The sequence below is a fragment of the Hibiscus syriacus genome, unplaced genomic scaffold (assembly GCF_006381635.1).
Source record: "Hibiscus syriacus cultivar Baekdansim isolate YM2019G1 unplaced genomic scaffold, ASM638163v2 tig00112498_pilon, whole genome shotgun sequence".
Taxonomy (NCBI): Eukaryota; Viridiplantae; Streptophyta; class Magnoliopsida; order Malvales; family Malvaceae; genus Hibiscus; species Hibiscus syriacus.
The window spans coordinates 1,062,226-1,087,615 of record NW_024063347.1 but is presented as its reverse complement, the minus strand read 5'-3'; the positions used below and the strand labels follow the sequence as shown (position 1 = coordinate 1,087,615).

Below are 25,390 nucleotides of genomic sequence, written 5' to 3'. Positions count from 1 at the left end.
TGCCAGAGCCATCCAAATAGTTGATGTATAGAAAATATAAACATGTATCAGTTCAAAAGTCAGCTCTCAAGTCCCTTTTATACCCAACAAGATCCCAATCTTCAGATGTTATCTACATTATAACTCTAATTATCTTAACCAAATCCGAACCCTTCATTGGCTTCGTGAATTGCGAGCAACAATCTCTCTTCTAGATGTTCCTTTGATGGATACTCGGGTAAATCCAATTGATTGAAACTGCATTAATCACAAACAAAGGTCCGTAAGTATCACAATGTAAATTGCAAAGAAGGAAATCATTAACCGATAGGGGCCAAAAACCCAAAAAGAAGGAAAACAATTTACGGGCTAAGTATATATATATATATATATATATATGGACAAATAACATAGAGATGACAGGACTAACTACCAGGTGTGAGCAGAAGGCAAGTGGTTAGAGCTACCATATGCTTTGTGTATCTGAAACTTTTGGGAACCTGAAATACCTTGGAGTGCACTAAAACCTTCTAAAGGCACCTGTAAAATTACAGATATCGAGAATTAGTATTTGAGATCTGTTATTGAAACAAAAGTTATCTTCTAAACTAATATCTCTCTCTACAAGCTTGAAAGAAACAGACAGGTCATGCTTTTTACCTGAATCCTAATTCAAGTATTAAATAGTCAACCTTTAGATTAAACTATAGTTGATAACTTTAAATGACAAATACAAATAGTATTTATCTGATAATTTCGGGTGTTGAATTACCTTGGAGGTGCCCGTCACAAACTGTAGAAGTCGAGCTTTATCCTCCTTACTGAACCCTTGAACAACTTCCCAAAACCACTGTATAACAGGTGATGCGGTACTATAACCAGAGTACTCAGTATTTGCCCTCATATCATCCACTAGGAAATATAAATCACAAATCAGGTCAAATTCAGAAGATGGTGGCAAAATAAAGCATTCTAACATTAAATTTATTGGCTTACAATCTATTTCTGGAAGACCACTAATCAGTAACTCAAGCTCCTTATCATTAAAAATGGATATCAATTCCCTGGGAATTAATTCATTGAAGCCTTCCAAAAATGCATTTATTTGAGGACGAATAGCAGTGGTCAAACGATGCTCAGCAACTAAATCAACGTACTGATGTTTATTCTCCTCGGTAACCTTAATGTTCCGGCCACCAGGAATCAGTTCATAGTCAGTCACCTGCACCGTATATGGTAAAGCAGATTTTATAACCAAGAAAATGGTTCTGACACAAAGGGCTTCATGAAAGAATCAATGAATAATAATTAGTACCTGTGTCCTTTCATATAATATTAGCTTCTCCTCATCAGCATCAACGCTAAATGTAAGATCGGGGACATCACTAATATCATTCTAAAAACAAACAATGAAAAAGGTAAGGGGGAAGAAAAGCTGCAAAATCATACTCTCAAATGAACCATGAAAGGTAAATGCCAGCAAACTAACTAACAAGCTCAATTGCTTGATCTGCACTTAAGAAAAAAAGGTGGAAATGTAGAAATTTGGAATATCACAGACCTCAAGCATCCACTTTAAGTTTTTGAAGTAATCAGGATCAATTGCTTCAATGTCATGGTATGTAACTTTGGCACCCAAGATATGCTTGTAGAAAGATCGAGTAAAGTGGACATCCAAGAGCTGCCCATCAAAAAGTGCTTTGCCAACCTGGAAAATTTCAGTTACAAGTGAATGAAAAGTTCCAACGAAAAAATTGTGTCAATCCAATAGGAAACAAGAGAAGATACTAACAACTTGCCCAACAAATTTTAAGTATGAAAGATGTTCAGTTTGGTAGACAGAATTGGGGTTAGGCTGGAATGTTGACTCATTGCCCACTGTCGTGAAAAGCAATGCACCTTTGTCAAATATAACCCTGGACAACAGCAGGTACCATTCCCTCGTAAGCCCACCAGCATCAACACCTTCCTCTCCTTGGAAGTGAATGGTCAATCTCCCCTTCAAATCTTGAGTTGACCGCATCCGTAGTTGGTTATATGAATCCTCAAGTATGTAAGCTCTTCTAACCGATATCCTTAGAGGACTGTGATGATGATCATGTTGTTGATGCTTTATTTTGGACCTGAAGTGAGCACGTTTATTATCAAAATCAACAAAGCGAGGAACCTTCAGCAAGAGTGAAAATGACTTCTCAAGAAGCCCGGGATTCTGGCGGATGAAAGCATTTAACAACTTCCTATGCCTCTCTGAGAACTTCACAAAGGCAACATGTTTTTCATCAAATTTTGAGACAGAAGCAGCAGTTTTCTGCTGGCCACCAGATGGGGTGCTGACATCCTCAACATCAGAAAGTACAGCCATGCCGAAATCACTACCATAACCTGGTTGTGCAGGATGTAATTTCTCGCACATCACAAAGAAAGATTCTATATATGGTAAGATGTTCTGCGTGCCTGCAGGTAGGGGTGGTTTTAAACCAGATTGTCTTGATGTGGAAGTCCTGGGTGTAGCTAATAAATCTGGTGCAGAATCTGAATAGCTCTCAATTTTGCTTATGCAAGTGCTCAACTCTATCCACAAAGGTTCTAAGGCGGTATTAATGTCCCACACCTGAGAAACGGCAGAAGAACGCTCTCTTTCAGGAAGCAGCTTAAGATCCTTTTCTTTCTCAGTTATTGAGGTAAGAAGAGAACTTAGAGCCTGTAAAACCCTTAATATTGCAGCTCCATCAGAAGATGTTGTGCTGAGTAGAGCCTTCACAGCTTCACTGAACATCTTTAACTCATCCATGGCAGATTTAATCAAATTTTGTACAGCATCTGCTAGCTCAGAAATAAAAAGATGACAATGGCTTGGAGCAATAGCAACCATCTTTTTCATTACCTCCGCCACCAGACTATATGCATTATCTGACAAACTGGGTAGGAAACATAACATGAATCCAAGCAAATAGAACAAAATACATATATTCAAGATTTAACGAAGAAAAAAATATTTCATAAAGAGGTGCTAACTGCAAAATCCATTCTCCAAGTTGAATTTTATTTTCCTGTGGTGTGTGTGGTGGTGGGTAGGCAGGTGAAGTATTTTTTTTTTTTGGGGGGGGGGAGGGCGGGGGTGTTCAGCATCAGTTTCAACCCAGAAGTTATGCAACTTTTCTACAACTGAAACATAAGAGAAATGATGGAAACATAGACGTCTGTCAAAATATATGGCACAAAGAGACTTACCCTTCCCGTGCAAGCAATGAACATAAAAGCCGGAGCTCTGTTTGTGGGAGATTGGTCAATACACTCTGTGCATCACATTCCTTACTTGCACAAGATGTTGAGGGTGTGGATGAATCAACAGGCTTAAGAGGTGATTCAGCAGCCACAGGAGCATCAGGATTCTCAGCATTGATGTCATCAGACATTGAAATTTGCAAAGCAGGTGTCTGTTCAGTGGAAGTCGCCTTCAATTTCTCAGATGAAAGAGGTTTCCTTTCCGCATGGTCAATGATGACATCCAATAGGTTAAGCAACTGGAGCAAAATAAAAAAAATGAGCAAATAATGAACACAGATGAAAATTTGTTTAATTTATCAAGGTAATCACTTATCACCTGCTCAAGATGCGCTATACTTCTCAAGTACAGGGGTTGATGGAGAAGGCTCAAAAGCAATGCAATGGAAATGTTTCCTTCCTCTTGCTCCTCAATCATCAATGCTTTTCCACGTGACTGATCATTATTTCTTAGCTCTTCTAGGGTAGGAAACGGCAATCTAAGTTGAAGTAAGATCTTAGCAACATATGGATGGTTTCGAGTCAAGTAAGTGAGAGTTTCAAGAACTCGCCTAGACACCAAAGGTGGAACTCCTACAAGGAGAGAAGTACAGGATTAAAGAAATCGCTTTGAACCCAAATACTACAGGTTAAATCATGAACAAAACCACAAAACTTCTCTAGATATTAAACTCATTGAGAATGAGAAGTAAAAAGATCAATCCTCAAAAGGATAAAATGTTCTAATAAAATGGATGAGAAAAATGAAATTTTATGATGACACCCATGTTGAATCACCGAGGATCATTAACTCAAATCATGTGTATATAATATCTCACCATCAAAATGTTGAGGACGAGAATATATCACATTATTCCGGCAACCGTAAAGCCTGTACGGTGGTTCAATTGGATTTGAAAAACTGACGCGCTTTCTTATATCAAGCGTCAACATGTCCATCAAGATTTTAACTAGCTCTGTTCTGGTTTCATTATGGGCACATAAATTCAAGAGAAGCTTCTGCAATGAACCTTTATACAGTGGCTGCAAGATCAAAAATGTTAAGTGTATAAATAAAAATCAAAGATAAACATCAAAAAGAAAAAATTTCTGTGGGAGCACCTGCACCATGCGAAGTAACCGAACCATTGCTTGAAGAGCTTCTGGGCCAATTAAAGTGGTGCCTTCAGCTTCAATTAGCCTGGCAGAAACAGATCTGCGTGACACAATGCTTCCCCCCATCCTGTCAAAGCTGGATCCAATACCTTCACCTCTCCTAGAAGATTCACCTCTGCGATTCCTAGGGTACATCCCAAACAAGTTACGATTATGATAGCGATGTGCAAATCTCTCGCGCAACATGTTTGCCTCGGCTACAAGGGCAGGTGTGAGATTAGCAAGAATAGCATCAGAAGATGTTAATAGAACCTGAGAATAAAAAATAACAAAAGGACAAATGTTTAGGCATTCAACTTACATTTTAGATTTAACCACAATATAACAAGAATCATACCTCTTCCCTTAAATCAGAAGGAAATGTTGCAATTATTGAGACCGTGTCCATTTCAACTGGTTGACCTTCAAGTTCTTGAGATTGATGAACCCTTTGTGCTTGCTGTTGTGCAAGGACTTCAGCTCGTATGTCTGGGGGAAGGGCAGCAAGAAATTCAGGATCAATATCCCCAGAATTCTGTTGTTCAGCATTTGAAGGCTGCACCACTGGACCCTGCCGAGCGGAAAGAACTTCACAACGCAACTCCTCCGGGAGAGCATCTAAAAATGCAGGATCAATTGATCCAGAACCACCATCACTATTCATTTGCTGCTCAGCAGCTGTACCATCCTGATCTGCTTCTCGACTAGAATTCTCTGAAACCTCAGCAACACTATGAAGAGGTACATCTCTCCCACCAACAGCAGTAGAATTCCCAAAAGCCACATTTGTTCTTCTTGCACGCACAGCCTGTGGATCAGCAATTCTGTCAGAAGAACCTTGCCTTTCTCCACCATCATCATGGCCATCTGCACTTCCAATCTCAACATCAAGGCTGCGCAGGCTTTCCCCTAAAGTAGCCCCACTACCACTACTTTCTTGGCTCACTGCTTCAATAACACGAACAGCTGCATCATTCTGATCAAATTGCATTTCAACAGATTGTGGATGTATGTTTGATGCATCTGTTCCTGGCAGAGAAGCAGTAACTGCAGGTCTCCCATCAGCATGGAGAGAACTATCAATTGCTACAGAAGATAGGGCCACATTAGCATTTTCACTACTTTCGTTGTTTGCAACAGGAATCTCAGGTCTTTCCCCAGGCCTTGATACCTGTAACTGACTACCTTCACCATGGGTCTGAGGTTCCATTGTAGATGTATTGTGATCAGAAGATTTCTCAGGGACAGGTCGCCTGAGTTGAGAAACAAGCAGCTCTTCAAGGCCTTGTGGAACAGTAGCTGCACTTGGCCCACTGCTTTGCTGGCTCTCATCAACCCACAAGTTCAAACGCTGGTTGTTACGCCCATTCCTTAAAGAGCGGAAAATAGTATCCAACCGTGATGAGGTGCTGTCTGAGTTTCTGTTTGAATGAATCATATCACGGGAATTTTCTGGAGAAGACCAAAACAGAGAAAGGTGGAGGGTAGTTAAAAATATCAAATTAACAAGGCATTAAATTGTAAATTACAAAAATATATATTAAAATACAGAAAATAAAAACCTGACTGCCTTGTAGAGGCTGAGTGCAGTGATGAAGGTCCCACTAAAAGAGGATGTGTTGAAGAGCCTGAATTCTCACCACTGCGCCCCAAAGGACTGTAAATAGATGTACGTTCATGACGTGTAGAGCCAAAAACTTCAACTGGCATTACATGAAGAGTTTCATTGGCAAAGCTGTTGTCTCTGCCAAACACCTCAATTTGGTCAAACATATCCATTTCATTGAGACCCTCCTCTAGCCTTAGAATAACTCCACCCTCATCATCACCGTCATCCTCATCATCGTCCTCCAATACTTCATCATCAAATTCATCATCATCAATCTCATGATCATCTTGATCAGTATCAGGATGAGACAGGTGATGTACATCATCTTCCTCCAAATCATTATGGTCCTCATCTTCGTCATCGTCATCGTCATCGTCATCCCCCTCATCTCCAGACATCTCATCATCATCATCATCATCAAGGTTTTCTTGCTCATGGGGCTGGATTTCAAAATGAATCCCCAAATTTTCTATACCATTTCCAAGACCCCTTCCATCCTCGGAAGTTTCTCGCATATAGTCATCTTCAGTAGCAGGACCAAAACTTCCATTAAGATCCTGGTCATGATCCATATCATCTGTAACAGCTTCAGACCCACCATAATTTTGGACAGTATTGACTGGTTCTCCAGGATCAGCTGCAACAGCATCACGATTGGACTGAAATGCCATTTCCATGGGATGTGATGCATCAGCAATATTATCTTCTCCCCCGGACTGATTGTGATCAGCAGGTTTGACAGAATTCTCACCTTTGACAGCAGAAGAATCAGCAGAATGAACATATTCCTTGGTTACAAGTTCCAAAGCTTTGATGATCCCTGTTACGACTTTAGGTGACTCGGCATGATCCAAATCCAACACTTCAAGCATGCGTGTTAATGATGCAGCCAAACCAACATCAATAAATGTGGCAGAAGCTTCTGCTGAGATGCATGAGCCAGTTGGAGTACGAGCAATTAGTATATCATTCAACAGATCAACAAAGGTCAGCGTATCACTACTCGGAGATTTGAAACCTTCACAGGAATCAACAAAGTCATTGAAAATACAATTAATCTCAGTAAATACTCTCTTCCTGGCCTCTGTAGATCGCACACAAGATGCAACCAGAAATTGACTGGCCCTGATTGCTAGTTTATGCCTCCAGTCACCATCAATTTTCCTTTCCTTCTTTGAACTCCAGGAACATGGGATAAAATTGTGAAGGAAGTGGTGAAATATTCCACAACTTGATAAAGCAGCTGAGCTCCTCTGATAAGGGGCTCTGCAGCTACTAATTTCACCATCTCTCCGGAGCAGCACATGAACAGATGACGTGTACATCAACAGAATCTCAGACAAAAGTTTCAAGATGAAGACCATCTTTGCAAGTGAAGCAGAAACATCTTGCTCAGAAGCTTCATTCTCCTCTGACACAGTTGCAATGGCTTTTCTTTTACCCTTGCTGGCAGAAACATCAATCTCCATATAGGTTGATGATGTTGCATCAACAGGCACCTCTATTCTGATATCATCTGTCAAGGGAGGTACAAATGCACTAACTGAATCCAAAAGAAGCTCAATCACATTTACAAAGCTTTGAGGAGACTTTCTATGCATTTTAACTGACTTGGAATTTGAATCATTAAACTTCCCATGCCCATTCCCAGGACCTGCTGAATTCACATAGCACAAATTACCCTTTCCATCATTTTGTTGTACTTTATCTTTGTCGGATGCTTTCTCCTTCTCATTTTCTTTTTCCTTGAATTTATCTTTATCACGGTCTTTGATCAGAACAACATGGGGTCTCTCACCAACCATCTCAACTTGACAGAGAGACTTAACAGACTGCATAAATATAACTGGGTCACGTGAAATGACAGAACTTAGGTTCGCAAGGAAATTACGTGGACTGACCCTTCCATTTGAATGCCTGTTAGCCATAGCCGAAAGACTGTGCTTGATCTCAGTTTCCATTGCCTGCTGCAAGGTTTGAGGATCTTCAAGGACATGACGGATAATGGTAGCAGCCACATTATCAAACCCAGGAAAAAGACTACTTGTTGGCAATGAAAGAAGTGAACTTACACCCCCACCATCAAGAAAATAAATGGCAATAGAATGGGTTCTGGTAAGAGTAGCACATAGCTGTAGGACAGCATGCATTGTTTCAGATGGAAACTGGTTGCTTATACAACTACAAGCAATCTCTATCAGTCTCTTCTGCTCGTGAAGATTGATATGTCTTGCAGATGCAAATGAAGAATGCAACTTACTATTTTTATACTCATCAATACTAACAGATGTCTGCTGACTACTAACAGTGTCCCTTTTCAACTGCTCAACAATTTCAGCATTCAATTTTTTATCCACCTGAAGTAACCTATCAAGAGCAAGGAAAGCAGTCGTTACCCACTTTGGAGGTTGACCCTTCTTGTCTATTGAACCAGAGTCCCACTCAGAAAGTAAATCAGTTGCAAGTTTTACCAGTCCAGACTTTGCGGCAATTTCCCGTGCCCCCACATCCTCATAAAGAATTAAAGCAAGAACATGGAAAAGGGCAGAAAGCAGAGAATTGTTTCTGTTCTCAGAAGTAGAATCTCTCACTTGGTCAAGAATGAAGGAAATGACACTGGATCTATATTGACCATCATTTTGGGAGCATATTAATACAAGGAGATCTCTAACAGGGAAAGCTAGAGGTTCCTTCATTTGAAGAAGCTTTGTACATGTTGACAATAATTCCTCAACAGGAGGAAGTTGGACCATCTCTTCTTCAAGTTCCTGGTTACTTTCATTTGTAACATCTAAATTTGTGTCAGTCTCTGAGTTCCCAAGAGACATGGCAAGTGCACGAGCAAGTTCATCCTCCTCCTGGGTTTCCTCTGGATGTGAGAATAACCACTCCATTGCCAACTCCACACTATTAGATCCAACTTGCCTCAGAGCTTCTTCTGCCCTAGATCTGGAAAATCCCATCTCTACAATTGTTGTTATGGTGGTTTCATTAGGAGGGGGGCCCGTAATACGAGCACTATTGCTGCTGGAAACATCTTTTACTTCAACACCAGAGTAAATATGCCTAATGATAGAAATAACTGCAGTGATGAAATCATAACTGCAATCAGTAAACTGTGGATGTGTCCATACAGGAAGCACAGCCTTGAGCACCATAGATTGAAGCACCTTTACAAAAGTTTCAGCATCCCTTGGGAAAGGAACATCTCCCCTTCCAAGTGGTTGCACAAGCAGGTGTTTAGTGAATGGAGACAAAACAAAAGAAGATGCCACCAGATGAGCCATAAGTTTGCCACAGCTAGCTAATGCACCATAAATCCATGCATGATCTCCGAGTTCCTTCTCACCCTGCTTTATATTACCATCATCCATATCCATTAGAGATGCTGGTGCCCTATTAACTTCAAATAGATATTGGCTGGTAGCTTCGAAAGTAGTCAAAACTGATTGAACAACTCCACATCCATATAAGCAGTTTAATATAATAGCATTACAAGAATCGGGCCTGTCCTGGAGAACACCATCAATGAAATCGATAACCTTACCAAAGTAACGACACTTTGTTGATATGGATGCTTCTGAACCTGAAGAATTTACATGACCTCCAAAGTTCATGTGACTCAATGCGATAGAGGCAAAACTAGAGGCAACAGATTTTGATGCAGGGGATGCATTAACAGTATCATCCCGACGATGAGAAGGAAGTAACATCACTTTTCCCAACTCTTGAAATAAATGGGTGATGTGGAAAGAAAGGGACCTCATTATATCACAGCAAGAGGTGTGATAAGATCTCTGCTTGTAATAATCCTTTTTGTTGGCAGTTCCAGAAGCATTTGATGTAGTAGAATGATTAGCTCCAAACCAAGTGTTTAAACCATCAATACCCAATCTCTGATGAAAGCCACTAGCTCGTCCAAGGTCACGATAAAGGTTTATGAGGTCAAAGAACTGGGATTCAGAACTCCATCCTGGTGTCCTCCTCCTTAATAATGGATCAAGGAACCGTCTAAAGGAGTTCAACCTTTGATCTTCCACATCAGTTGCACTGGATTCCTGTTGCTGTGAATCAGGCTCGGCAGAACTCGCACTAGCACCATCATCATCCAGTTCAAGCTTGGCATCTTCACGGAGAGTGATCTGCCATAAAATTTCACGATGAACACAACCAAGATCTTCCAGAACATCTTTTCTTTCATTTCCAAGTTCAGCAAGCAAAGCACTAACCCAGCGATTATCTTTAGAAGCAGCAAGAAATAGAAGGAACTCAATGAGGAAAAGAGGAGAAAAGACTCCATCTACAGGCTTCAACTTGGGATCCAGTAAAAAGGACCCTGAAGCTGAACCAAATCCACTCAAAGCTTTCTTCAAATGTTCCCCAAGAGAAGAACAAAATGCACGAGCTAGAGGAGCAGAGTGATGCTGAGAAAACCCTTTAAAAACCATGGTGCTATGTAAAGCAATAGACATGCCCTCAGATGATTTTACAATACTGGGCCTCAAAAGAAGCTTAAGAAGTGAGTCAATTCCTGATTTCTCCACAAACAGCCGACATGTTTCAGAATTCTCTGTAGTTCTATGAAGCAAAACCATCAGATGCAAAATGCACAATTGAAGAAATTGCTCATCACTGATTCCTTCAGTTACAGAATCCACCACAGAACAGTGCTCTTCATTTCCATTTTCTTCAGAATCAGTTTCCATTGCAGTGCTCTCATTAACTTTTTCCAGAGATGATGACCCAGAGAGACTACTACTGCCCCCAAAGGAATCGATTTTATTTACAATTTCAATGATGATATCAACACCACTGCTTCTCAATGAAGATACATGGCGCAAAAGCTCTTCAACTGCATTAGCAAAAGGAACGATTGCTTCATTCATCAGCAGCACATACTTCTTGCTAGTAAAGATGTCAACAAGGAATCGCAATGCTGAAGTTTCTTTCACAGCCTCCAAGCCTTTGGCATTAAGACACATGGCACCAAGGCCATTTGGGACACATGTTATAGCCTTTGAAGATGGAAGTATGCCAGATAACACTGAAGACAAAAAGGCATCCGGAAGACCCAAATCAAGCAGTGCAGGAAGACATGTGGGATCTTTATGGATAATTTCACTCATAACAGTCACAGCAGAGCAGTAAATATCCCCTCCAAATTTATCTGCATTCCCAAAAATGAGCGACAATGTACCAGGCAGTGAATTTTCATTAGTATTTTGCAGTCTAGTGGAGTTTGCAGGGGCATATGTAGCGGAGCCAAGAGCCTTCAAAAGTACCTTGACAAGCCTCTTTTGGGAATACAAATGGTCATCACTGTATCCAGAGCATTCACCATAGAACATTGAACTATCATTTCCACCCGCTATACCAATAGCTCTATGCACTTCTATCTGTAGCCTCTGAGCTAAAAGCTCCACTCCACCCAGTTCTCTAAGCAATGTTACAGCTGAACTACTGTATTCCATTAGCTTCTGTAATGCTTTTACAGCCAAGTATACAAGATGCATATGATTTGGGTCAGAATCCTCCAAGAGAGGTAAAAATGTTGGAATCATTCCTGACCCTCTAATATTACTCCCTGATGCAGAGGATGATGTGATATGAAGCAGATAGAACTGAAGAAGAGCCTCAATAAAAGAGAGAGATGATGGATCACTGGAACCTTTGAGTGATAAAACTGCCTTCTGGAGCACATTCAGGAGGATCATCCGATTCCCTGCAGTAAAACTAATACTTGATCCACTCAAAATCCGTGCTCGGTCATGAGATGCTGAATATGCAGCTAACTGAGCACCCAATGCGAGCATTGCAAGAGTTCTAATATTTCCCGGAATAGTTTCTTCCGACCGCACTATCCTGATTAATTCATTTGTATACTCCGGTTCATTTGCAAAAATTGATGTCAGCTCATCATTAGCATCACTAGACTTGACAAGCACAATAAATGCAAGAAGGCAAATCCTGCTGTACAGCCTGAATATTCTGGGCGACCGGAAGGCATGCGCATATCTAATTCTTGTTAACAATGAAAACCTGAGCTCAGGTGGTACATTATACTGCTCAATACACTGCTTCATTATCAACAGATCATCCTCCTTCCGCAAATGCAGATCTGGAATGTGTATGACTCTCGTAGAACATGAATTGCCAACTCTTTCTTCGGTGCTTTGAGAATTGAGCCCATGCAATTCAAAATAAAGGCTAGACCCAATCCGATGTTGAGACTTATCACAATCATTTTTTCTGTCTGATGGAAACAAGCTAAGCCCTTCCTCCTGAGATCTCTCATTTACCAATACACACGAGTACAGGCCCAATCCCTCCTCCTTGCTTCCCCATCCCTGAGCAAGAGACAGAAGATAACTGTTTACCGAGCCACATCCAATCAACTTACCACTACCATGGACCTTAGATGGATTTATTTTAACAAGAGCAGAAAGAGTCTCCAATGCAGCTATAACAACTTCGGGATCAGTGGATGAAAGTAGAAGCTTGAAGTGCTGAAAGGAGAATGAGAGTTGTATTAGATAAAACAACATTGAAAGACATTGATAGAGCATCCCATATATTTACAATCTTGCAAGTCACTGTAGTTAAAAGAACAATTTGACTCCATCTTAGCATACCTCCAAGCCATCAAATGAACTCTTTTTGTGGCAATTCTCCAAGATTGTTTGCATTACTCGTAGTATTTGAAGAACTGTATGCTTCGGAAATGGACTATCATCTTCTAGAATTTTATCTGATAGTAGAAGATCATTCCTACAGGACAAGTAAGTCTTGAAATATGTATCAAAATGAAGAAACAGTGGCCTCCAATGATGAAAATTCCCCTGTATTGAAAGCAACAAGAAAGTGAGTGACTTAAAATAAAATAAAGGATAAACAAAAGATAACAAATATAGAAAATCACCTTACTGTACTCCCATCGAAAGCCTGAAAGAGGTATTGCTATATCCTGTAAAGGACTCTGGATCACATTATCAATAAATGCTTTAATTTGAGGCGGCTGCAGGTGTCAGTAAATATAAAAGTTATTTTCCAGAAAAATATATATTTTTTGAAGGAAAAAAAAAAGGAGCAAAGAAATAAGCTTTAAAAGTCATTCCAACGAGCTCTTTGAAATCAGTATAAATTCCATTTAAGCAAGTTTAGCAGCAACCATGATATAAACGGCCATACACGCATATATTCCACAAATGATGTGCATAAATTGTGTTGACTCATTACTCCCTAAAGGGAAGTGGGAGTCAAACCAAAATATGAGTAATAAAGGAAAAAGTAAGTAGCTTATTTTAAAGTATAAAATTAAAGAGACATTGAGGATTTATGATGTAAAGCAAACTGATGGAACTATTTAATGTTTGGGAACTCAAAAATACCTTTTATTTAATGTATAAAAAGTTTTCTAAGCATTTGGCTAACTGGTGGATCATAATTATATTTACAAGACAACTACATCGGAATATTTTCTGCCTAATTGCCTTCTAATTAAACATGCTCAAATTTCACACAGAAAATGATAAATAAATTATACCAATCTTACTAACACAAATGTAGCAACAGAAAATATATGCTATTAAGGAGATAAGCAGCACTTTTTCAAATGTCCAAAATGCATAACATTATGAAATTCTTTGACGATTTTTACAATGGCAGGAATTGGGAGCATGGGGTCAATCATGCTTTTATAACTTTGATCCCTAAGACTCGTAATCCAGAAGGTATTGAAGATTACAGACCAATAAGCCTAGTTGGAAGCCTGTATAAAATTATTTCCAAAGTTTTATCTAGAAGGCTTGTTTCTGTTATCAAAGACATTGTAAGCCCAACACAGTTCGCCTTTATTCCTGGAAGGCAGCTTATTGAATGTGCTTTTGTTGCTAATGAAGCTATTGATTTTTGGAGAAAAAAGGGGAGGAAAGGGGTTGTTTTTAAGGTTGATTTCCGTAGAGCTTATGATTCGGTGGAATGGCTGATTTTATTGAGGTTATTGAAAGTCATGGGATTTGGAGATAAGTGGATTTCATGGATCGAACGATGCATCTCATCTGCTTCTATCTCAGTTCTTCTCAATGGCTCTCCTACTGAAGAATTTCAAATGGGCAAAGGCTTAAGGCAGGGCTGCAGTTTGTCTCCCTTGTTGTTCAATATAGTAGGGGAGTTACTGAATTTAATGTTGATTAAGGCTGCGAATTGTGGGTTGTTCGAAGGGTTTAGCATTGGTGGGGTTGAAAATTCCTTCCGTCTGACTCATTTGCAATTTGCAGATGATTTAATTCTGTTCTGCAGGGATTCCCCTATGCAAATCCTGAACATTCGGAGAATGTTGAGGATTTTCAATCTTATGTCAAGGCTGAACATTAATCTTTCCTAGAGCAAGTTGTATGGTGTTAATTTGGAAGCTGTTACTTTAAAAGAGTGGGCTTCTGATGCAGGTTGTGGGGCGGGTGTTTTTCTTATGACTTACCTTGGTTTACCGATTGGTTCAACCAAAAATTCAGACCTGTTGTGGGAACCAATAATCCAGAACTTTAATTCCAAGTTAGCAGGATGGAAAGTTGCAACACTATCCATGGCTGGAAGACTGGTCTTGGTGAAGGAAGTGCTATCTTCGTTGCCGATTTTCTTCCTATCTCTTTTCAGAATTCCTCCTAAGGTTAATCAAAAGCTGAACTCTTTAATGGCTAAATTTTTATGGGGGGAAGGTCCAGGAAAGAGGCGTATTCATTGGGTTAATTAGGGTATGGTGTGTCACCCTATTGAGAATGGTGGTTTGGGTGTTTTAGATTTGAGTATGATCAATAGAGTGTTACTCGGGAAATGGGTTTGGAAGTTTGCAAATGAGAAAGATTCACATTGGAAGGATATGATTTGTTGTAAACATAATATCAGTAATTCAACTCTTTCAATTAGCAAGGCTGTTACCCACAAAGATTCGTGGATTTGGAGAGGAATATTGAATAACTACGAGAAAAAGGACACAATTGGAGAGTGCTTGAGGTCAAATTCGAAATTGCAAGTGGGGAATGGTAGGTCAATTGCTTTTTGGAATGATGTTTGGGTTAATAACTCAACACTGAAAAATTCAATTCCCAAGGATTTTTGCTCTTTCTACTAATAAATTGGGCAATGTTGCTAATTTTGGTAGTTACGATAACAGTGATTGGGTTTGGAATATTCATTTAAGGAGGAACTTATGTGACTGGGAACTGAACCAGTGGATTTCGTTAATGTCTTTGTTAGATAATATTTATTTGATTGAATCAGCTGATGACTTTCTGGCCTGGTCAGGGAAAGGTGATGGTTTGTTCTCGGTTAAAGCATGTAGGTTGTCTTTACCTTGCAGACCTGGAGGGGATTTTCATTGGAGTAAATTGGTGTGGTCAGGACTAGTCCCTCCAAGAGTTCAAACATTTTTATGGTAGTTATCTCATCATAAAGTGGCAGTTAGAGTGGAGTTGAAAAAAAGAGGGGTTCCCTTGGATAATGTTCAGTGTCCTTTATGTCTAAAGGAGGAAGAATCAATTCAACATCTGTTCATTTCTTGTCCAGTTGCAGTGGAGCTGTGGAATGGATTTCTAAGGTTATGGGATTTATCATCGGTCTTGCCCAAAGATCCCCTATCTTTACTGTGTTCATGGTCTTATCTAATGGCATCGTCTTCTATTTGGAAGTTTATACCAGGGGTTGTTTTGTGGTCTATATGGAAGGCTAGGAACTCAGTGGTGTTCGAAAACTGGGAACTTGATTGTGCTTTACTGTTTTTCATTTCCAGTTTTAGACTAGCAAAATGGTTTCTAGCTAATTTTCCTCAAGTTAAAATTCTGCCTGACTTATTGGTAGGGGATCCAACGCTTGCAGACATAAGTGCTACTTATCCGATTAAGAAGAAAGATCTATGCTGGTTGCCTCCTCCACCATATTTTTTTTAAATTCAACGTGGATGGGGCAGTAAATGTTGATGGCTTAAGAGGTGGAATTGGAGGAATTATGAAAGATTCATATGGATCTATCATGATCACTTTTTCTACTGCTGTGGGACCTGGTCCCCCATTATATGCGGAGTTGAAAGCAATTAAAGAAGGAATTGATTTATTTCTTTGTTCTCAATGGGCGGGGAAAGGTAGACTTGTTCTAGAGAGTGACTGCTTAAAGGCAGTGGAGTGGATTTCGAACCCTTCTTCGGCCCCTGTGTTTCTTAGTTTGATGGTAGGAGAAATTGGATCCTTAGTTACTGCCAAGGACATAATGGTTAAATGAGCTGTAATTTGGAGGCAGACAAGCTAGCTAAGGAAGGGATATGCTGATGGTTTTTTTTATTCATGTTGTTATTGTAGTTATGTTCTGTTTAATCAAGGAAGGTTATAGTGTAATCTATATCTTATGTATTTCAGGGTTAGAGTGTAATGTGTATCTTATGTAATTCAGGGTTTGAGTGCATTTTGTATCTTATGTAATTCAGGTTAATTAATAAATTGAGGTCTTTTTTCCTCCTCCAATTAGTTGTCTCTTCATAAGAGCCAACTTTGAGGGAGGTTGTTATTGAGACATCCTTTTCCTATCAAAAAAAAAATATTTCATTAATATAACAGTAGTCCTTTACAAGACATTAAAGGAGTCTTCCCTGAAAAGATGCAGGAACAACCTGGATAACAACATAAACAATCAATCAATCCCTTCTTTAGCTAACTTATCAGCCTCCCAATTACAACCCCTAGGAATTAAATTCACTATCAGCGCCCTAGAGAGTACATAAGACTCGATCTCCTTAATTAAATTAGTAAAATACATAGGGGGCGAGGCTAGGCGACTGGATCCAATCCACAGCTGATTTACAATCATTTTCCAGAATCAACCTTCCCTTAGGACCAAACTGATGAATAAAAATTTGAGTAGCTTTTCTGATAGCCTTCAACTCTGCTAATGGGGGAGGACCAGGTCCAATACTCTCTGAAAACGACGCAAGAACGGAGCCATTTGAATTTTTAAGAATACCCCCTATACCACCACCCAACCCATCTCTTCTAACAGCACCATTAACATTGAATTTATAGAAATCAACAGGTGGAAGGAGCCATTTTTGTACAGCCTTATTCGAAAACTTTGAGCATTTGATTACATCTGCTAAAGAAGGGTCAGCCATTAACGAGTCCACCGAAATCGACGATTGATGATATTTGGCTAAAAACCACTTGGCTAATCTAAATCTGACAATGAAGAAGCGGGACGACCAGTCTAGTACCTTATTCTCAAAGACAATTGAATTCCTATGTTTTCATATTGACCAAAGGACTACACCTGGAATGAATTTCCAAATCGATGATTTCGCCACCAAATCAGGCCAAGCACTAATGAGGGAAGGAATATCACAAGGTAAAGCTGTAGAAACGTCCCAAATTCGAGAAACTTATTCCAAATCTCCCCAGCCACTGAGCAGAAGATAAACAAATGCTGGGCAGATTCTCACTATGCTTGCACATCGGACAAAGATCCCCATCTGACAAATTAACTCCCCTGTTCTTCAACTCTGATTTAACTGCTAGCTTTTGGTGAGTAGCTTGCCAAAGAAAAGTTTGGATTCTTGGAGGCATCAACCCCGACCATACACAACTCTTCCAAATAGGGTTCTCCACTTGATCATTACCTATAGTCCTTCTGCAGCTTTTGACTGAAAACAACCCATCGCCTTTCCCTGACCATGCTAAAAAATATCCACTACCTCTGTCAGCTGGATGTTGTTCAATTTTATCATTAGTTCTAGCCATTGTTCCAATTCCTAATCACACAAATTTCTTCTAGTTTTGATGTTCCAAATCCAACCGTCAGAGTCATGACAACCAAAGTCAACCACCATGCCCGATTGATTTGGAGACAAAGCAAAGATTCTAGGAAACTGAGTTTTCAAAGGTTATTATCAAGCCAAATGTCATTCCAAGGGAAAGTGATTTGCCATTTCCCAGTTGGAACCTAGAATGTGATCTTAACTTCTCACCGATCGAATCATTCTTCAAGAAGCTTCTTACTATTCCTTTCCAAATCCAAGAATCTTGGGCAGTATACACCATACTGACTGACATTGACAAACAATCAATGTGTTTGCAGCAAATAAAATCCTTCCACAAAGTTGGCAGATTCAATTTTAGAGTTGGAAGGTAAAATTAATGCTTTGGAGATTAAGACACAAGGAGAAATTCTACCTGTGTGGGAATGGAATCAGTTGATACAATTCAAAAAGGATCTTTGGAGACTGATGAGGATTGAAGAGAACATTTGGTTTCAGAAGTCGAGAGCGAGATGGATCAAAGATGGAGACAAAAACACGAGGTTTTTCCACCTTAATGCTATGAACAGGAATAAGTCAATGCTATTTATTCTTTGAAATTCAAAGGGAAAGAAATCTCGAATCCTGAGGACATTAAATCCAGTGTCTATAAATTTTTCAAGGATGCTTATAATACCAAATCAAAGCTGGAAGTAGAGCTTATGAATTTTGTTTTTGCACAATTGTCAGCTGCTCAAAGTGCTTCTCTTGAAGAGATTTTTTCAGAACAAGTGTGGGAAGTAATCTCATCCTCCGATAGTGCAAAAGCCCCTAGCCCGGATGGTTTTACCATGGGTTTTTACAAGAAATACTGGTTGAGCCTAAAGGAGCTGATTATGAGGTTTTTTCTAGACTTCTATAAAGGAAGGAAGTGGAGTCATGGGGTTAATCATTCTTTTATTACATTAATTCCAAAGAGAAGTAATCCTGAGAGTTTAGAAGACTACAGGCCGATTAGTCTTGTGGGTAGTCTTTATAAAATTCTTTCAAAAGTTCTTTCTAAGAGATTACAATCTTGTGTCAAAGATGTTATTAGCCCTTCCCAATTCGCTTTTATCCCGGGAAAGTAGTTATTGGATTGTGCTTGCATTGCTAATGAAGGCATTGATTTTATCTAAAGCAGTTGAATTGGGTCTTTTTTTTATAGGAATTGCAGGCCTCATTAAAAACCTCCTTCTTGATTAAAGGATCTTGTGAACAAGCTCCTTAATCAGCGGAAGGAGAAAAAGAGTGCCATAAGAAACATAAGAATACAACCAGGTCGCCACCCCCAACATAAGCAAACAACCGAAAAAGCCCCACACGACAACACTAACACAACTAAAACCTTCTAAGCTACAACAACAGTCACAAAAATGACTGACCATCCTTAACACCTGAACATAGCCCGAAAACCAACACAAAAACAAACCATAAGCCGAATATCACAGCTGACTCAATCCATAAAAGACAAAATCAAAAACAAAATCCTGAACCTCCACACGAACAGAGAACAAGAATCAACTTCCGCCTTAATGGTAAGTTTGGGAATCCTTTTAGACTGTCTCATCTCCAGTTTGCTGATGATCTTATTATCTTCTGTCAAGCCTCTCTTACTCAAATTAAAAATGTCAGAAGAGTTTTGAGGATTTTTAGCTTAATGGCGGGGCTTCATCTAAATTTAAACAAGAGCAAACTATTTGGTATAAACGTGGACAATGCCATCCTTCAAGAATGGGCATCGACCATTGGTTGTTCAATTGGTTCTTTCCCTTCGATTTATCTTGGCCTTCCTCTTGGGGGGAAAATTATGAGTCACTATGGGAACCGGTCATTGAGAATTTCAACAAAAGGTTGGCAGGGTGGAAAGCCTCTTGTTTATCTATGGTTGGAAGAGTGGCGCTTTTGAAGTCAGTTATGTCTTCAGTACCCATGTTCTTCTTATCTATTTTTAAGATGCCTTGTAAAATAAGTCAGAAGATCAATTCTTTGATGGCTAATTTTCTTTGGGGATCGGAAGCTGAAAATAAAAGAATTCACTGGGTGAGTTGGAAGAATATTTGCAAACAGTTGAGTAATGGAGGTCTGGGAGTTCTTGACTTGAATCTTATCAATCATGCTTTGTTGGGAAAATGGGTTTGGAAGTTTGCTAATGAAAAGGAGTCAGCATGGAAAAAATTGATATGCTGCAAATCCAATGTTAGTTGTAATACCATGGCAATTAACCGAGTTTCCTCTTCTCAGGATTCTTGGATATGGAGAGAAATTGTCAATAACTTCATGAAGAATGACTCAGTGGGAGTTTGCCTTAGATCTCACACGAAGTTTCAAGTTGGTAATGGTAAATCTATTCTTTTTTGGAATGATATTTGGGTAGGGGACTCTCCTTTGAAAATTCAATTTCCTAGGATTTATGCTCTTTCAACAAATTAATGGGGTTATGTGACTGATTTTGGTAGTTTTGTTTCAAATGGATAGGAATGGAATATACAAACGAGAAATTTATGTGATTGGGAAGCGACACAGTGGGTGGATTTAATGATAAAGGTGAGCAACTTTAGATTATCCGATTCAGTTGATGATTTCTCAATGTGGAATGGGAGGGGTGATGGGTTGTTATCGGTTAAAGGTTGTAGGAAGTCTATCTCTTTGCTTCCTGAGGATAATTTTTTGTGGAAGAATTGGGTTTGGTTGGGTTTAGTTCCTCCAAGAGTTGAGACATTCCTTTGGCAACTTTCTCATCAGAAATTAGCAGTCAGATTTGAGTTGAAGAAAAAGGGGGTTCCCTTAGGAGAAGATAGTATGTCTGTTTTGTAATCAGTTCGAGGAAACTGTCCAGCATCTTTTCATCTCTTGTTCTATTTTGTGGGAGCTTTGGAACAAAATAATCAACTTCTGGAATATTTCCTTAGCTATGCCTCGTGATCCCCCATACCTTCTTAGTTCGTGGTCTGATTTGAGGGGTAGTTCGTATATATGGAAGTTTATTCCGGGGGCTGCTTTTTGGTCAATATGGAAAGTAAGGAATGACATTGTTTTTGATAGAGCAAAACTGGACAGAATCTCGCTTTTTTCATTGTCAGATTCAGATTAGCAAAATGGTTTCTAGCCAAATATCCTCATGTATATATTCAGGTTGATTTATTGATAGCAAATCCTTCACTGGCAGACAAACATTCAGTTTCTAAAGTACGGTCTACGCTTTCGCTTTGTTGGAGTCCCCCTCCAGTTGATTTCTTTAAGATGAATGTTGATGGGCTGTTAGTGGTAATGGAATGGTAGGAGGTATAGGGGTAATTCTAAGAGATTGAAATCGCTCTACTTTCCTGTCTTTTTCAGAGAATGTTGGTGCTTGCCCTCCCCCTCTAGCAGAATTGAAAGCTATCAAAAAAGGCTTAGAGATATTTATATCTTCAAAATGGTGTTCGAAGGGTAGGTTGATTGTTGAATCCGATTGTAAGTCGGCAGTGGAATGGATTAAATCTTCTTCTTTAGCACCTATTTTCTTTAAAAGCCTTCTAAAAGACATTGCGTCTATTGTTTCATATAATGATTTTATTCTTAGATTGATACCTAGGGGTTGTAATTGTGAGGCTGATAAGTTAGCAAAGGAGGGGATTGGGTGATTGTGAGATTAGATGTTTTTTATGTATTTTTAGAGGACAGTTGATATGATGTTTGTTTAAGTCTTATTTTTTTTTGAGAAAGCCCAGTCACAAAATGTAGAACAAAGGCAGCACAAAGCAATATCCATGTTGTCTTAAACAAAACTCTTAACTTCCAACAGAAATTTAGATCAGATCCAATTAAACCAAAAAGAAATATAATACCCAAGTTCATTTTTTAATTCATTCTCCTAATTAATTCATTGATGTAATTCTCGCGGTTGCCGGCATCTCCTCCTTCGACATAGTGGTTCCTCTTCTTCTTTAGACCACCCAAAGGTGCCTTGAGCTGAAAGGGCCAAAGGAAGTTGTTGGCCTCCTTAAAATGAGGTCCCACAGTCATTATCTCGTGGATGAGATCTTCGACACAGATGATACTGAACTTGCCGAGAGCCTGCTCAACAATTTCATTGTCGGTCAAAGCAATTCGCTGCTTGTTCAACTTCCCATAGCCTCTTTTGTAAATCAATTCCCTAACACTCTTGAGGTTCGGGTATCCGTAAGTCACGTAAGGTTCAACCAAGTGAAGCATGTTCACCGTTGCCTTGTTAACTTTAAGAAAAACACCATTGAAAATCTGTCTCAAACATAAGAGCTGCAAGATCTTTCGTGTCCTCGGGTGCATGGCATTGATACCACGGATTCGAATAATAAACAAAAGCTTAGCTTCTGGATCAACATAGAATCCTCCTTTCAATTTTGCCTCCCTCTTCAACTGAATCAACTCTTTTTCCTGAGCCTCATACTCCTTTGCATATTGTTTAGCCCTGTTGAAAATCAGCTTCCGATTCTCAGCTTTCTTCTTCTTAGCAGCTTCATTCTCCTGCTTTTTGGCAAGCTCCCATTCTTCATTCCTCCTGTTCTTCTTCAACAATGACTCAGGAACCAAAGCCTTAGCTTCCTCACCCATTTCTCTGTTACAGAGTGTATGATCTCAGCTGCGGCAGCTTAAGAGAGTTTGTTTGTTTAAGTCTTATGTAATATGTTTGTATCAATAATATAATGAGGTACTCTTTTCCTCCTTCCGCTAGTCGGTCTTTTCCTTAGGGAATAGGACTACTATGAGGGAGGTTTTTAACGAGGCCTCCTACTTCTATCAAAAAAAATTGTTACAGGAATAAAAGGTTGCCAAAGAACTACCATGGATCAATATAAACTGTTTAAAAACTCTAGGAAATGGTTTAGAAAGCATTGAATGGAAGAATACAAACTGTTAAACGAGTTAATCCATACATATATTGACAAAAACAACAATAAGAACAAGGGAAGCTTAGAATCATGAAGAAAACTTCATGCCAAGCGTAAAATAACATAAAATGCACAATTTATTAACATAACTTTCTATCCCAAAAAGAAAATGTATAGTGTGAGAACATAATAAGAACTGTTGGTGACAAACTACATGTAAAAATTTCCTAGTCAAGCATTCATTGTTAAAAAATATCTTTAAGTTAATTTTAAAGCGTCATATTCCTACTCAGTAGGAATGATCTTCATGAGTAAACGCACATAATCCTGTCGGCCAATATTGTACCTTATGTTTTTATCAATTTTTATAAGTTTATAATTCATATTAAAAGGATTTTGAAGCACTCGTGTATTAGTTATTTTTCAAGTAATCATGTTGGTGTCTAACATTATTAGGTCTGCACAATAGCTGAGAAGTAATCAGTAGAATCACTGAAGTGCTAAACCTTAGTTTTAAAAAAAGCACGCCTAGGCGCAAGCCGCATAGAAAAACGTCTCAAAAGGCAAAGCCAGAGCGACATGCAAAAAGCTCACCGGGCGCACAGCTTTTGAAGCTTTTTGGTGAAACACCGCTTTATGCATCTCACCCTTATTATGTTCTTTTGCTTACCCTTTTTTGTTCTTTTGCTCAAATAAAATAAAGCTAATACATAATATAATATATTAATATAATAAATAGAATAGTGCCACCTTATCCCTCATCCTTCTTTGTTGTTATATTCTAATATAATAAAGGTAACCTATAATATAATAAATATAATAGGGAAAAATGCAATTAAGATAAAAATATATTTAACATAAAGATAAATAAGAAATATATAATGAGAAAATCCGATGGAAAAAATTAACAAAACAAAAAATTGTATAATTTTTTAAATAAAATAATAAAAGATTCCATTATTTTACTTTACAATAAAAATTAATTACTATATTCACATATTATAAAATAATTAACTTAACTCGAAAATCAAAATACACCACTTATATTAGTTTATACATTAAGTTCTTCGGATTTAAACATGCAATCATTAGTTTATTATAGTGTAACCCTAACTTTCTGTTGAAGTGTTTTGGAAGTTAAGGTTTTGTAAATGGTATAAATGGATCTTGACTCTTGAGGAGGGAACAAGCAATGGTGATGGAACATAGTGTGGGAAGAAGATTAAGTGTTTCAGGAGTGAACCAGTGGTTAGTGGATGTGGATATGTTTCAGAATTGATTTATAAAACTTTTTAGCACAAAAAATACACCACGCCTACGAAAGGAACGCACCCTTCGTCCTGTGCCTTGCACCTAGGCACCAGAAGACTCTTTGCGTATAGGTGCACCTTCCAACTTTTAAAACTAAGAGCTAAACATTCCAACATAACAACCAAAACTTAACAGAGGAAGCGTAAATTAACAAGCATATTATTAAAATACTAATTACTAGGACAATAGAGTAATGATTGAAAACCCTAAAGGATTCGACCAAACAGTAGTTGACTCTGATAAACCCTAACCCGAAAGCATTTTTTCCGGAAAAACTAAACAAGTAAAAATTAAAAATAATAATAACGATAACAATGACTTACGGGCTCAGAGTCGAGTTTGATATAAGGAGTGATGGTGGTTTCACCAGACAAAAGCTGGCGAAGCCTCGAAGGCAAAGTCGATCTTATATTCGCCATCTCGCCTCTACTTCTCTACTTTCAATAACTACAAAGAAACACCCAAAAAATAAATATAAATAAATAAAGCACAAAATCACGACCTAAACTACGAACATCAAAGATTGATTAAGAATCGAAAACATTCAAAACATATCAGATATTAGATTACATGAAATATAAAGAACACTAATAGTCCAAAAGAGCGAGAGAGAGGACCTGAGAAAGGAGATGGAGAAAATCGATGGATTGTTAGACATCCAAATTATAGAGCATGAAATTCAAGATAATTCGAGAGAGATTTTCGAAGATAACGATGAAACAGAAAGAGAAAACACCCGAAAGCGAAAAAAGGGAGCGGAGATATATAAGAGGGGCGGAGGCTATGGTTGTTTTGATTTTGTGGGTGACTTTACTTGGTGTGTTTGTTTAAGAAGAAACCGAAAGCCAAGGGATCAGAGAAAAAGGGAAATTTTAGGGTCTCTGAAGCGTAAATTGAAAGGAAAAATAGTAAAAGGATCGAAATATAAATATGTAAAAGTTTTATTGAGAGAGCAACTGACACACAGTCCTTTGACGCTACAAAGCAAGGGTCATTTTTGCAACTAGGTTTTTGCTTTCTGGCCCTTCTATTTTACTATTTTTACTTTTCATTCTAGCTTTTCTATGCCTTTTTTCTTTCTACCCCTCTTTCTTTGTCAATTTATTCCTTTTATTTTACAAAATTAATTAAATTCTTTTTAAGTGTATTAGTATTAGGGCTTGTTTAATAAATCATTTAATTTTTTTTCATTTCATTGAAAAAATAAATTTTTCAATAGTTGATGTTTTTTTTGTTTTTCATTATCTTTTTAAATTTTTTATTTAGTATAAAATTTTCAACAAAAAAGTGTTAAATTAGATAGGTGGGTAGTTAGCTACTTATCACTTAATTTAAAAATATTAAGTTGATTTTCATTCTTAAAACTTATATTTAAAATAAATTATCATCTTATTTTTGTTTTAAAAAAAT

At 38.4% G+C, this 25,390-nt stretch overlaps 2 protein-coding genes across 4 annotated transcripts; both read right to left on the bottom strand.

Annotated features, from left to right (window-relative positions):
* LOC120180694 (E3 ubiquitin-protein ligase UPL2-like) lies at nucleotides 1–24,857 on the bottom strand. Of its 3 annotated transcripts, XM_039185983.1 has the most exons (18): nucleotides 24,598–24,857; nucleotides 24,304–24,427; nucleotides 12,927–13,022; nucleotides 12,640–12,846; nucleotides 5,961–12,513; nucleotides 5,584–5,850; nucleotides 4,757–5,484; nucleotides 4,366–4,671; nucleotides 4,083–4,287; nucleotides 3,584–3,837; nucleotides 3,211–3,503; nucleotides 1,772–2,897; nucleotides 1,541–1,687; nucleotides 1,295–1,375; nucleotides 976–1,201; nucleotides 752–891; nucleotides 413–519; nucleotides 1–237 (listed from the first exon to the last, which is right to left on the bottom strand). In XM_039185983.1, the coding sequence occupies exons 2-18, from the start codon at nucleotides 24,397–24,399 to the stop codon at nucleotides 135–137; spliced, it is 10,935 nt and encodes a 3,644-aa protein (XP_039041914.1). In that variant the 5' UTR covers nucleotides 24,400–24,427; nucleotides 24,598–24,857; the 3' UTR covers nucleotides 1–134. The 3 variants fall into 3 exon arrangements, with proteins under 3 accessions (XP_039041914.1, XP_039041912.1, XP_039041913.1); XM_039185981.1 differs by having other exon boundaries at nucleotides 4,757–5,850; XM_039185982.1 differs by having other exon boundaries at nucleotides 4,757–5,850; nucleotides 24,635–24,857.
* On the bottom strand, nucleotides 21,554–22,442 carry LOC120180695 (60S ribosomal protein L7-2-like). Its single transcript, XM_039185984.1, has one exon. It carries the CDS (start codon nucleotides 22,389–22,391, stop codon nucleotides 21,660–21,662), a length of 732 nt encoding a protein of 243 aa, XP_039041915.1. The 5' UTR covers nucleotides 22,392–22,442; the 3' UTR covers nucleotides 21,554–21,659.
* Nucleotides 24,858–25,390: the final 533 nt, after the last annotated feature.

Bases quoted from the DNA above. Each gene is read 5' to 3' on its own strand.
- LOC120180694 (XM_039185981.1), bottom strand. From the start codon at position 24,399: ATGGCGAATATAAGATCGACTTTGCCTTCGAGGCTTCGCCAGCTTTTG. The intron at 4,288-4,365 runs GTGCTCCCACAG...TTGATCTTGCAG, and splicing joins GGTTACTTCGCATGGTGCAG to CCACTGTATAAAGGTTCATT. The intron at 892-975 runs GTAAGCCAATAA...TATATTTCCTAG, and splicing joins TGGTCTTCCAGAAATAGATT to TGGATGATATGAGGGCAAAT.
- LOC120180695 (XM_039185984.1), bottom strand. From the start codon at position 22,391: ATGGGTGAGGAAGCTAAGGCTTTGGTTCCTGAGTCATTGTTGAAGAAG.